A 14,894-nucleotide genomic window follows, 5' to 3' on the forward strand; every position below is an offset into this window, starting at 1 on the left:
CCTTGGCCTCCCAAAGTGCAAGGATTACAGGCATGAGCCACCATGGCTGACTGGGATTGCTTTCTTGATTTCTTTTCCAGATTGTTTGCTGTTGGCATATATAAATACTACTGATTTTTGCCTGTTGATTTTGTCTCCTGCAACTTTACTGAATTCATTTATCAGTTCTAACAGTTTTTTGGTGGATTCTTTAGGTTTTTCTAAGTATAAGGTCATATCATCTGCAAAAAGGCTAATTTGACCTCTTCCTTTCCAATCTGGATGCGCTTTTTTTTTTTTTTTTATTTTGCCTAATTGCTCTAGCTAGGGTGTCTAGTAATATATTGAATAACAGTGGTGAAAGTAGGCATCCTTGTCTTATTCCAGATCTTGGAGGAAAGGCCTTCAATTTTTCCCTGTTCAGTACAAGGTTACCTGTGGCCTCCCATATACTTTAAATAATCTCTAGATTATTTACAATACCTAATACAATACAAATGCTATATGAATAGTTATTATACTGTATTTTTAAAATTCATGTTTTTTTCCTGAATATTTTCAATCTACAGTTAGTTATATCTGTGAATGCAGAAACCACCAATATGAAGGGCCAACTATAAATATAAAACCTGAACATCTGAAGAAAGAATTAGGGCAGTGGCTTAGAGAAGAACAATCTATGCTGACAGCCCATCTACTACAATCTCATCCTGGGGCTAAAACAGCAATTCTCCTGTTTAGCTGGGACTCATTCAGAGTGAGACTGAGCTCATGAAGGAATATGTATATCCTCAGTATCTAGCATACAGCCAGGCTCATGGAAGACAAATAATAGTTATTAGTTTAATGACTGAATAAGGCTAGGAATGAGGTGCCTTTCTTACAGTTGAGTTCTAAAGGAAAAACTGTTTCTCACTCAGAATGACAGTGACCTATGCAGTGTTTCTCACACTTTAAGTGGAATTACATATCTCAATAAAGGTGTTAAAAAACACAACTTTATGACTTAGAACCCAGTATATAAATATATACAATTAAAACTAAAGTTTTTCAAAGACAGACATATTCTTTATTATATATTACATACATGTTTTTACCTCATTTCTTTTTTTTGTAAAAACACCAACTGCACTATTTGTAATAGCCCCAAACTGGAGAAGCCCAAATGTCCTTCAACAGAATAGAGATTGTGGTATATGCCTAAAATGCAATACTACACAGCATGAGAGTGGAAAAATGACACTATATGCAACGACATGGATGAATCTCACAAAATAAATGAAGCAATACAAAAGAGAAGGTATGACTCCATTTATATGTAGTTCTAAGTGAGTAGGAGTGAACAGAAGACACAAGGGACTTCTGGAGTTCTGGTATGTTCTGATTCTAAATCTGGGTGCTGATTATATGGGTATCTTCACTTGGTGAAAATATATCATGCTGTACTTATGATTTGTTTACTTTTCTGTATGTTTTACTTCAATAAAACATTAAAAATTTTTTTAGTTGTTACCCACCAAAATGATTTCATCATTTATTAATGATCCTGAATTTCAGTTTAAAACACTGTCCTAGACAGAAAAATGCCCAATGTGATTCAGAGCCTAATGTTTGGAGAGTAAATGTAACAGGGCTGAGATGGGAGTTAGTTTATGGAAAAAACAGACAGGCTAGAGCTGTAAAGGGTGGAACTTCTGGAAATAGCTGATTCGCTGGAAGGGGAACTCCATGGGAGCTGCTCTGGAGTCCCTTTGAAAACTCCCAGACAAATCTACCAATAAAGGGTCTGCAGTTTAACTAATTCATTTGGGCCTGCAGACTTTAAAAACTGCAAATGTCTCCTCCAAGTTAATAGTGTAGTCTCTGATACTTCAGTGTCAATTAGTTGAATCTGACTACATTTAATAAGTACCTTCTACATATGCAGGCACTGTGCTTTTCCATATGCATGATCACGTTTATCTCAGACTGACTTCCTCCTAACACCTCAGGCAAGTTACTTACTACTCCAGGGCCTTTTTCCTCATCTGTGAAAACATCCTAGAGATCTTTATAATTTTTGGATCACAGACCCCTTGGTCAACTGATGAGTTCTTGTGATGAAAAGCTTACACACACACACACACTACTGTGCATACAATTTTTGGGCATTCTTGGCTCTCCTCAAAGCTAATCTCTTGACTTCTGATTCTGATTGATCTCTAAATATCTTGTAGTTCTATCATAGACTACTTAGATGAGTTCCTCTCAAGAGGGCAGAACTAGGGCAGGTGCCACTAAAGAATATTTTGAATAGTCAGTGAGCAACAGGAGGACAATTCTTAAGACGGTGGGGTAGGGAGTAGCCTCAGCATTACTACAAGTGATACAGGTCAGGGGGAAGGCTTCCTAAAGTAGTTGGCTTCTGTACTCTTACTGTCTGGATTTATCCGATCATTCCCAAGGACTCACCAAGGGCAAAGAACAAGAAATGGCCCTGTGTCCAGTGCTTTGGAATAAGCACCCAGGTTCTGAGAAAGGTGAAACTTCTGTACCCTAAGATATGCTACAGCTGGGACTCTATGCTGAATTGGCTTCTACTTGCCTTCTTGTTCCAGTCATGGAAAAAAGAAACTGAATTCCAGTCTAACAAGAAACACTTACCTTGCTGTTCAGTTGCTGAATTCTTAACTCCTTTTGGTGAACTTCCTTTAAACTGTCATTGAGCTGGGTCCTGAGAAGTTCTGTCTCATAAACCAGATTTTGTGACCCATCTGGGGAAGCTGATGTCTCTGGGGATGCCTGCCAGGACACAAACATTGATGAGATTCTCTCCTAAGATTGCGCATGCTTAATTCCTTCCCTCTAGAAATCCTGTCTGCCCCATAGAAATCATAAGGTGGTTTATGGGCACTTAATAGTGGCAGATGGGCACTTAATTTGTAGGAAGCTGATGCTTTCTGGGTAGTGTCTTAAAAAAAAAAACCTTGCAATCATCATCATTTGTTTAAAAATTTATCTCTGAGTAACAATCAGCATTGAAATTACTCACCTGTCTTTGGTATTGCACTTTGAGAGGCTGAGTCTGGGAGGAAGACCTCAATTCCCTTATAAGATTCTGCAGATGACTGAGCTGCTGATCTTTATCTGAGATAGCCATAAGGTACTGTTCCTGCATTCTCCTCTCATGTATTTCCCAGGAACTCTTCTCCATCCTAGAAAAAACATGACACAAGCACAGGTAAAAATATACTTATAACTGGGCATGGTAGCTCGCACCTGTAACCTCAGCATTTTGCTCATCTTCAAAGTTACTCAAATCTGGAAGGTAAAGAAAGAAAGGCTAAGAAACAGGTGGAAAGAGAGAAAATGTGGGGAAAAAACAGAAATCTTTTTTTCTTTATCTCCTTTTCTCTTCCCTAAGGGTCAATTATATAAGGAAATAAGGAAAATAAATATCCTTTTAGATTGCCATTAGAGGAAATTTAAAGAAAGGCTGCAGGAAATAAGCCTTTAGAGCTTTGCAGCTCTTCTTAGGTTTACACTAGTAGCTGAACACTTTAATATTTCTGTAGTTCTAGGTGATGTGGAGATAAGATGAGAGGCATCAAGCGATGCTCTGATGCGGTACCAATCACCTTTGGAGGGCCCTAAACTCAAGTGCATCTGAAGGACACAGCAAGCACCTAAACTTTTGATGATAAATTAAGATTCTAACAGAATAAAGCTGGGGTGCTGTTCCCTGAAGAAAAATGGAGGTTAAAATGGAGCAATTTATCTTTTCTCTTGAGATTCAATTTCTTTTTTTTTTTTTTCTTTTTTTTATTATTATTATTATTATTATTATACTTTAGGTTTTATGGTACATGTGCGCAATGTGCAGGTAAGTTACATATTCAATTTCAAAAGAAGAAACAAATTTATATTTCTAGAGAGCAAAACTCAGTTGTTTTGCCTTTTTCTTTTTACTTGCTCTGCAATCATCATCATTTGTTTAAAGAAAAAATTTGTTCTTGTATTATCTGGGGAAGCTGCCAACTCCATGCAATGAGCTTGATAAATGTTCACTTATAATCAAGTCCATAAAGATGTTAAATATGAAAATCTTTTAGATGTAATTTTACTCCATAAAGTTTAAATCATTAAATTCTAAAAAGCATTTTGCTATATCAATGTGCTTAAGGTTTGAAATCTCCTGTGTCTGAACATTAAGAACTCTCTTAGAGATGTCATGATATTTATACTATATTGACAGTTGTCATTCTAATGGCCCCTTGTAAGCTGGATAGAAATTGAGACTCCAACTCATATTTTCTGTATTCATTTGCCTCTTGTCCGCTAGCACTGGTGAGACAAAGCAGGTGCTGCTTGATCAGCAGCAATGTCCAACATGGTAATTCTCCTTTTAATATCAAATCTTGAAAGCTTTTTGAATATATATATATATTTTTTGAAATAGGGTCTCACTCTGTTGCCCAGGCTAGAGTGCAGTGGCATGATGTTGGCTCACTGCAACCTCCACCTCCCGGGTTCAAGCAATTCTCCTGCCTCAGTCTCCCAAGCAGCTGGGATTACAGGCGCACGCCACCATGCCCAGCTGATTTTTGTATTTTTGGTAGAGATGGCCAGGCTGGTCTCGAACTCCTGACCTCACATGATCTACCTGCCTTGGCCTCCCAAAGTGCTAGGATTACAGGTGTGAGCCACCGCACCCAGCCAAGTTTGAATTTATTAAGGCAGCATGAACCATCTTAAGTTAAAAGTAACAACCTCCCAAAAATGAGGCTGCAACAACTAGACCTGTTTTTATACACTAAGTGTTTAATCTTGGGATTAAATTTGTTAGAAAAACTGAATTAAAAAAAATCAGAATTATAGCTCCTATCTTAATTTCTTCTGCCATGATAGCATTATTATTGTTCTGTTCCTTAAAAAGAAAAGAGCTAGGATTTCTGGTTCTAGACAGAATAAAATAGACACATTTCTCCTTATTCCTCCAAATAAGGCTGAGCATCCCTAATCAGAAAATCAGAAATACTTCAAAATCCAAAAATTTTTGAGCACTGACATGACACTCAAAGGAAATGCTCATTAGATAATGCAAATATTCCAAAATCCAAAAAAATCCGCAATCCAAAACACTTCCAATCCCAAGCATTTCAGATAAGGAATACTTAACCTGCCTAGATAAAACCCTTGGGCCTTATAAATAAAAACAAACATAAGAAAATTTAGAAGGACGGTGGCAAACCAGCTAGGGATCTCCAGACTTGAGGAATGACATGGTGGCAAGTTCCTTGGTTTACCATTTGTATTCTGCGTATCCCAAACTGGATACTGGAGAATTCCATGACCCGGAAACACCAATGAGTACCAAGTTTACTCAGTCTTGCCAAAGGACCAGGAAGGGACAGTCTAGCTAGACAGAGACATTAATGATAATAACCACCATACTCCAGGCAAACAACATGGAAAAAACACAGTATCTCACCACTCTCATTAACAAAGACCTGGTAGACAAGCTAGGTACATTATTGGCTGGTGATAACAAGGTACACCTCACCCTCCTTACTGGAGTAGTGTCAGAAAAGGCCAAATATGGAGCTTGGACTCTTACAATCACCTAGTGCTAAGAAGGCGCCTCTCTCCGACTGCCCCTCCTCTCCCCACTCCCACTGTGGTATCAGTGGAAGCAACATGTGGGGCCTGGACATCCCCCTCCACCATAACAAGGTTAATAAGGCACTCTTCCTTGTCCCTGCAGAGGTGGTATCAGAAGAGATCAAGTGGGGAATCTGGACTTTGAGTACTACCCAGTGGTAACAAGATGCCCCTCTTCAACCATTCCCCATAGTGTCAGTGGAAGCTAAGCGGATAGCCTGGACTTTCACCACCACCTGGCAATAATGAGGTGCCCCTCTCCATTCCTTCCAGCACAGTATCAATGGAGGCCATGTGGGGAGCATGGACTTCCACTTCTTCCTGGCAGTATCAGGGCATTCCTTCCTTTTAGGGGTATCAACGAAAGTTGAATGGGGTGCCTGGAGTTCACCATCCACCTAGTGTCTTCCTTCCCCTGCTGGTGTGGTGTCAGTGAAGCCTGCTAATGCAGAAGATTCAAATAAGACTGAAAGTCTTATAATCTCCAAAATGTCCAGAATATAACTAAAAATCACTCATCATACCAAGAACCAGGAAAACCACAACTTGATTAAGAAAAGGAAATCAACAGATTATAACACTGAGGTGACACAGATATTAGAATTATATGACAAGGATTTTACAGCAGCCATCATAGAAATGCTTAAACAAGGGGGGAGGAGCCAAGATGGCCGAATAGGAACAGCTCCGGTCTACAGCTCCCAGCGCGAGCGACGCAGAAGACGGGTGATTTCTGCATTTCCATCTGAGGTACCGTGTTCATCTCACTAGGGAGTGCCAGACAGTGGGCGCAGGTCAGTGGGTGAGCGCACCGTGCGCCAGCTGAAGCAGGGGCGAGGCATTGCCTCACTCGGGAAGCGCAAGGGGTCAGGGAGTTCCCCTTCCAGGGGTGACAGATGGCACCTGGAAAATCGGGCCACTCCCACCCGAATACTGTGCTTTTCCGACGGGCTTAGGAAACGGTGCCCCAGGAGAGTATAGCCCGCACCTGGCTCAGAGGGTCCTACGCCCACGGAGTCTCGCTGATTGCTAGCACAGCAGTCTGAGATCAAACAGCAAGTCGGCAGCGAGGCTGGGGGAGGGGCGCCCGCCATTGCCCAGGCTCGCTTAGGTAAACAAAGCAGCCTGGAAGCTTGAACTGGGTGGAGCCCACCACAGCTCAAGGAGGCCTGCCTGCCTCTGTAGGCTCCACCTCTGGGGGCAGGACACAGACAAACAAAAAGACAGCAGTAACCTCTGCAGACTTAAATGTCCCTGTCTGACAGCTGTGAGGAGAGCAGTGGTTCTCCCAGCACGCAGCTGGAGATCTGAGAACGGGCTGACTGCCTCCTCAAGTGGGTCCCTGACCCCTGACCCCCGAGCAGCCTAACTGGGAGGCACCCCCCAGCAGGGGCAGACTGACACCTCACACGGCCGGCCAGGTACTCCAACAGACCTGCAGCTGAGGTTCTGTCTGTTAGAAGGAAAACTAACAGAAAGGACATCCACACCAAAAACCCATCTGTACATCACCATCATCAAAGACCAAAAGTAGATAAAACCACAAAGATGGGGAAAAAACAGAGCAGAAAAACTGGAAACTCTAAAAACCAGAGTACCTCTCCTCCTCCAAAGGAACGCAGTTCCTCACCAGCAACGGAACAAAGCTGGACAGAGAATGACTTTGACGAGCTGAGAGAAGAAGGCTTCAGACGATCAAATTACTCCGAGCTACGGGAGGATATTCAAACCAAAGGCAAAGAAGTTGAAAACTTTGAAAAAAATTTAGAAGAATGTATAACTAGAATAACCAATACAGAGAAGTGCTTAAAGGAGCTGATGGAGCTGAAAACCAAGGCTCGAGAACTACGTGAAGAATGCAGAAGCCTCAGGAGCCGATGCGATCAAATGGAAGAAAGGGTATCAGCCCTGGAAGATGAAATGAATGAAATGAAGCGAGAAGGGAAGTTTAGAGAAAAAAGAATAAAAAGAAACGAGCAAAGCCTCCAAGAAATGTGGGACTATGTGAAAAGACCAAATCTACGTCTGATTGGTGTACCTGAAAGTGACGGGGAGAATGGAAACAAGTTGGAAAACACTCTGCAGGATATTATCCAGGAGAACTTCCCCAATCTAGCAAGGCAGGCCAACATTCAGATTCAGGAAATACAGAGAACGCCACAAAGATACTCCTCGAGAAGAGCAACTCCAAGACACATAATTGTCAGATTCACCAAAGTTGAAATGAAGGAAAAAATGTTAAGGGCAGCCAGAGAGAAAGGTCGGGTTACCATCAAAGGGAAGCCCATTAGACTAACAGCGGATCTCTCGGCAGAAACCCTACAAGCCAGAAGAGAGTGGGGGCCAATATTCAACATTCTTAAAGAAAAGAATTTTCAACCCAGAATTTCATATCCTGCCAAACTAAGCTTCATAACTGAAGGAGAAATAAAATACTTTACAGACAAGCAAATGCTGAGAGATTTTGTCACCACCAGGCCTGCCCTAAAAGAGCTCCTGAAGGAAGCGCTAAACATGGAAAGGCACAACCGGTACCAGCCACTGCAAAATCATACCGAAATGTAAAGAACATCGAGACTAGGAAGAGACTGCATCAACTAACGAGCAAAATATCCAGCTAACATCATAATGACAGGATCAAATTCACACATAACAATATTAACTTTAAATGTAAATGGACTAAATGCTCCAATTAAAAGACACAGACTGGCAAACTGGATAAAGACTCAAGACCCATCAGTGTGCTGTATTCAGGAAACCCATCTCACGTGCAGAGACACACATAGGCTCAAAATAAAAGGATGGAGGAAGATCTACCAAGCAAATGGAAAACAAAAAAAGGCAGGGGTTGCAATCCTAGTCTCTGATAAAACAGACTTTAAACCAACAAAGATCAAAAGAGACAAAGAAGGCCATTACATAATGGTAAAGGGATTAATTCAACAAGAAGAGCTAACTATCCTAAATATATATGCACCCAATACAGGAGCACCCAGATTCATAAAGCAAGTCCTGAGTGACCTACAAAGAGACTTAGACTCCCACACATTAATAATGGGAGACTTTAACACCCCACTATCAACATTAGACAGATCAACGAGACAGAAAGTCAACAAGGATACCCAGGAATTGAACTCAGCTCTGCACCAAGCGGACCTAATAGACATCTACAGAACTCTCCACCCCAAATCAACAGACTATACATTTTTTTCAGCACCACACCACACCTATTCCAAAATTGACCATATACTTGGAAGTAAAGCTCTCCTCAATAAATGTAAAAGAACAGAAATTGTAACAAACTGTCTCTCAGATCACAGTGCAATCAAGCTAGAACTCAGGATTAAGAATCTCACTCAAAACTGCTCAACTACGTGGAAACTGAACAACCTGCTCCTGAATGACTACTGGGTACATAACGAAATGAAGGCAGAAATAAAGATGTTCTTTGAAACCAACGAGAACCAAGACACAACATACCAGAATCTCTGGGATGCATTCAAAGCAGTGTGTAGAGGGAAATTGATAGCACTAAATGCCCACAAGAGAAAGCAGGAAAGATCCAAAATGGACACCCTAACATCACAATTAAAAGAACTAGAAAAGCAAGAGCAAACACATTCAAAAGCTAGCAGAAGGCAAGAAATAACTAAAATCAGAGCAGAACTGAAGGAAATAGAGACACAAAAAACCCTTCAAAAAATTAATGAATCCAGGAGCTGGTTTTTTGAAAGGATCAACAAAATTGATAGACCGCTAGCAAGATTAATAAAGAAAAAAAGAGAGAAGAATCAAATAGATGCAATAAAAAATGATAAAGGGGATATCACCACCGATCCCACAGAAATACAAACTACCATCAGAGAATATTACAAACACCTCTATGCAAATAAACTAGAAAATCTAGAAGAAATGGATAAATTCCTCAACACATACACCCTCCCAAGACTAAACCAGGAAGAAGTTGAATCTCTGAATAGACCAATAACAGGAGCTGAAATTGTGGCAATAATCAATAGCTTACCAACCAAAAAAAGTCCAGGTCCAGATGGATTCACAGCCGAATTCTACCAGAGGTACAAGGAGGAGCTGGTACCATTCCTTCTGAAACTATTCCAATCAATAGAAAAAGAGGGAATCCTCCCTAACTCATTTTATGAGGCCAGCATCATCCTGATACCAAAGCCTGGCAGAGACACAACAAAAAAAGAGAATTTTAGACCAATATCCTTGATGAACATTGATGCAAAAATCCTCAATAAAATACTGGCAAACAGAATCCAGCAGCACATCAAAAAGCTTATCCACCATGATCAAGTGGGCTTCATCCCTGGGATGCAAGGCTGGTTCAATATACGCAAATCAATAAATGTAATCCAGCATATAAACAGAACCAAAGACAAAAACCACATGATTATCTCAATAGATGCAGAAAAGGCCTTTGACAAAATTCAACAACGCTTCATGCTAAAAACTCTCAATAAATTAGGAATTGATGGGACGTATCTCAAAATAATAAGAGCTATCTATGACAAACCCACAGCCAATATCATACTGAATGGGCAAAAACTGGAAGCATTCCCTTTGAAAACTGGCACAAGACAGGGATGCCCTCTCTCACCACTTCTATTCAACATAGTGTTGGAAGTTCTGGCCAGGGCAATTAGGCAGGAGAAGGAAATAAAGGGTATTCAATTAGGAAAAGAGGAAATCAAATTGTCCCTGTTTGCAGATGACATGATAGTATATCTAGAAAACCCCATTGTCTCAGCCCAAAATCTCCTTAAGCTGATAAGCAACTTCAGCAAAGTCTCTGGATACAAAATCAATGTGCAAAAATCACAAGCATTCTTATACATCAATAACAGACAAACAGAGAGCCAAATCATGAGTGAACTCCCATTCACAATTGCTTCAAAGAGAATAAAATACCTAGGAATCCAACTTACAAGGGATGTGAAAGACCTCTTCAAGGAGAACTACAAACCACTGCTCAAGGAAATAAAAGAGGATACAAACAAATGGAAGAACATTCCATGCTCATGGGTAGGAAGAATCAATATCATGAAAATGGCCATCCTTCCCAAGGTAATTTACAGATTCAATGCCATCCCCATCAAGCTACCAATGACTTTCTTCACAGAATTGGAAAAAACTACTTTAAAGTTCATATGGAACCAAAAAAGAGCCCGCATCGCCAAGTCAATCCTAAGCCAAAAGAACAAAGCTGGAGGCATCACACTACCTGACTTCAAACTATACTACAAGGCTACAGTAACCAAAACAGCATGGTACTGGTACCAAAACAGAGATATAGATCAATGGAACAGAGCAGAGCCGTCAGAAATAATGCCACATATCTACAAGTATCTGATCTTTGACAAACCTGACAAAAACAAGAAATGGGGAAAGGATTCCCTATTTAATAAATGGTGCTGGGAAAACTGGCTAGCCATATGTAGAAAGCTGAAACTGGATCCCTTCCTTACACCTTACACAAAAATCAATTCAAGATGGATTAAAGACTTAAATGTTAGACCTAAAACCATAAAAACCCTAGAAGAAAACCTAGGCATTACCATTCAGGACATAGGCATGGGCAAGGACTTCATGTCTAAAACACCAAAAGCAATGGCAACAAAAGCCAAAATTGACAAATGGGATCTAATTAAACTCAAGAGCTTCTGCACAGCAAAAGAAACTACCATCAGAGTGAACAGGCAACCTACAAAATGGGAGAAAATTTTCGCAACCTACTCATCTGACAAAGGGCTAATATCCAGAATCTACAATGAACTCCAACAAATTTACAAGAAAAAAACAAACAACCCCATCAAAAAGTGGGCGAAGGACATGAACAGACACTTCTCAAAAGAAGACATTTATGCAGCCAAAAAACACATGAAAAAATGCTCACCATCACTGGCCATCAGAGAAATGCAAATCAAAACCACAATGAGATACCATCTCACACCAGTTAGAATGGCAATCATTAAAAAGTCAGGAAACAACAGGTGCTGGCGAGGATGTGGAGAAATAGGAACACTTTTACACTGTTGGTGGGACTGTAAACTAGTTCAACCCTTGTGGAAGTCAGTGTGGCGATTCCTCAGGGATCTAGAACTAGAAATTCCATTTGACCCAGCCATCCCATTACTGGGTATATACCCAAAGGACTATAAATCATGCTGCTATAAAGACACATGCACACGTATGTTTATTGCGGCATTATTCACAATAGCAAAGACTTGGAACCAACCCAAAAGTCCAACAATGATAGACTGGATTAAGAAAATGTGGCACATATACACCATGGAATACTATGCAGCCATAAAAAATGATGAGTTCACGTCCTTTGTAGGGACATGGATGAAATTGGAAATCATCATTCTCAGTAAACTATCGCAAGAACAAAAAACCAAACACCGCATATTCTCACTCATAGGTGGGAATTGAACAATGAGAACACATGGACACAGGAAGGGGAACATCACACTCTGGGGACTGTTGTGGGGTGGGGGGAGGGGGGAGGGATAGCATTGGGAGATATACCTAATGCTAGATGACGAGTTGGTGGGTGCAGCGCACCAGCATGGCACATGTATACATATGTAACTTACCTGCACCTTGCGCACATGTACCATAAAACCTAAAGTATAATAATAATAATAATAATAATAATAAAAGAAAAAAAAAAAAAAAAAAGAAATGCTTAAACAAGCGATTACTAACATCCTGGAAAAAGCATGGAAAGCTTCAGCAAAGAAATAGAAGATATAAAGAAGAACTGAATGGAAATTTTAGAACTGAAAAATACAATATCCAAAATAAAAAGCTAACTCACTGGGTGCCACAGCAGAATGGAGGCAGGAAGCAGAGAACTTGAAAATCAAATAGAAAATACCAAATCTGAATGATAAAGAGAAAATAATCAATAAATTGGATTTCATCAAAATTAAAAAGACCCTGTGGAGGGAGATGAAAAGATAAGCTGCAAATTGGGAAAAAATATTTGCAAACCGCAAATCAAACACAGAACGCATACCTATAATATATAAAGAATGCTTAAAACTTAACAGTAAAAAATTAACCCAATTAGAAAACGGACAAAAGACATGAACAGATATTTCATCAAAGAAGATATATGGATGTCAAATACACACATTAAAAAGATGTTCGGCCATTATGCAAAGTGGTTTTGCAATTTCTTAAAAAACAAAACATTCACTTATTATATGAACCAGCATTTGCACTCCTGGGCAATTATCCCAAATAAATGAAAACTTAGGTCCACACAAAAATCTATACACAAATGTTCATAGTAGTATTATTAGAATAGCTAAAAATTAAAAACAATATGCATGTCCTTCAACAGGTGAATACAGTGGTATATTCAAAATATGAAACATTATTTATACTGAAAAGAATGAACTATTGATACATACAACAAAACTGATGGATCTCAAGGGCATTATGGCACATGAAAAAAGCCAATTTCAAAGGGTTATATACTGCAACATTCCAGTTAGAAAACATTCTCAAAATGACAAAATTGAAAACAGATTAGTGGTTGCTAGGGGTTAAGGATGTGAGGAAGGTAGGGAAGGGAGGAACGTGACTATAAACTAGTAGCACAAAGGACATATTTGTGGTGATGGACTAGTTCTGTATTTTGGTTTTGGTGGTGCTTAAATATACATGTCACAAAATTGCATAGAACCACACACACAGATACTCAAATCAGTGCATGTAAAACTGGTGGAATCTGAATGTGGTCTGTGAATTGTACCAATGGCAGTTTTCTGGTTTTGATACTGTGCTACAGTTATGTAAGATGTCACCACTGGAAGAAACTGGGTGAAGGGTACATAGAAGCTCTCTGCACTATTTTCCCAAATCTACAATTATTTCAAAATAAAAAGTTAAAATGAAAAGAGTTGAAAAGGAGGGATTATAGTACCTGAGCTGATGCAGCTCATGCTGCCAGGAGAGGTTTTCCTGCCTGAGGTCTTCTTGCATAATCTGAAATGTTTTTGTCTTATCTTGATACTCCTGAAGTTGAGCCTTCAGTGGACGTAACTCAGTGATCTCTTGATTAATCTGTAAGTATTGCTGCTGCAGATTCTTCAATTCCTTCAGCTTTAACCAAAGGGAAAGTAAAAGGATTATTTGTCACATCTCATTCATCTAACTGTAAGTCATTGGTAGCTCCCTACTAAGTAGTCAGACACCACAACATGAAACCAGCACCTAACAGTCCACTGATGACATATCACTGCAGCATAAGTCTCTAAAGTGGTGAAATACATGCAGCTAGGCTGGTGGAAATCACCCATGGAGCTGCCATCAAGGCTACAGGGTCTGACTATTCCTGCAACTTCCACTCCTTCCCCCAGCTCCTTAGGTCCTCAGTTCACTTTAGGGCTACAATTCTGACGTGGGGTAGACTTAAGAGACCTACAGCTTCACTGTGGGTGGTCACATCCTAAAACAAGAACTAGTCATGTGTCCTTGTTAGGGTTCTTAACTTTCCTACAGGGCTATCAATCTTAACTGTAGCTTAGCGGATAATGATTATAAAGAAGGCAGTGCTGCTCAGTGGTTAAGGACACTTAGGCTCTGGAGTTAGATATCCTACTACTTCTTGGACGTGTGACCCAATGCATGTTCCTCATACTCTTCTTTTTTTTTTTTTTTGTTTTTTGTTTTTTGTTTTTTGTTTTGAGAGGGAGTCTTCCTCTGTTGCCCAGGCTAATTTTCCTCATCTATTAAATGAAGATAATTATAGTACCTTTTTCATAAGAATATAAGAAGTAAACAAGCAAATTAATGCACTTCACACATAAAGTTAGTGATGATGACAGACTTGCCTTTAATTAACAACACTGCCTACCTACATTTCAGATATATTTTCAACCTCTTTATCTCCAATACTCATTAAAAGCTTAGTAAGGGAGAAATAATGTCAGGACATCTGGGCAAAGATGGGGGTCTTGTTCACACACCTCTTTCACCCACTTAGAAACATCGCTAAAGCTAAAATAATAGCATTTTTTAAAGCACAAAACACAAGAACAGGAAAAACAATAGAGGAATCAGCAGCAATAAAATTAATTTTGGAAGCTGAAAAGCAGATGAGTAAGTGGTAACTGACTTAACAGATCTGAGAAAGCAGAATCTAAAGCTGGCAGTAAGAAAATTCAAGAATCAGTAGAACTTACTCTGCAGAATCTTCAAAAGGCTGAGGAATTAACAGCATCAGGCACCTCTGGAAA

General features: G+C 39.8%; 1 protein-coding gene across 26 annotated transcripts in view; it reads right to left on the minus strand.

Moving 5' to 3' along the window:
• The window catches only part of GOLGB1 (golgin B1), a 95,741-nt gene that overhangs the window by 9,830 nt on the left and 71,017 nt on the right, over positions 1-14,894 (minus strand). For 25 of the 26 annotated variants that reach the window (XM_054481083.2, XM_054481081.2, XM_054481074.2 and 22 more), the window contains 3 exons: positions 13,580-13,758; positions 3,011-3,173; positions 2,623-2,760 (listed from right to left, as the gene is read on the minus strand). In XM_054481083.2, the coding sequence (XP_054337058.1) occupies positions 2,623-2,760; positions 3,011-3,173; positions 13,580-13,758 (480 nt within the window). Of the gene's footprint in view, positions 1-2,622; positions 2,761-3,010; positions 3,174-12,463; positions 12,529-13,579; positions 13,759-14,894 lie in introns of those variants that run through there. The other variant, XM_063662604.1, reaches the window with a different exon arrangement.

The sequence above is a fragment of the Pongo pygmaeus genome, chromosome 2 (assembly GCF_028885625.2).
Source record: "Pongo pygmaeus isolate AG05252 chromosome 2, NHGRI_mPonPyg2-v2.0_pri, whole genome shotgun sequence".
NCBI lineage: Eukaryota > Metazoa > Chordata > Mammalia > Primates > Hominidae > Pongo > Pongo pygmaeus.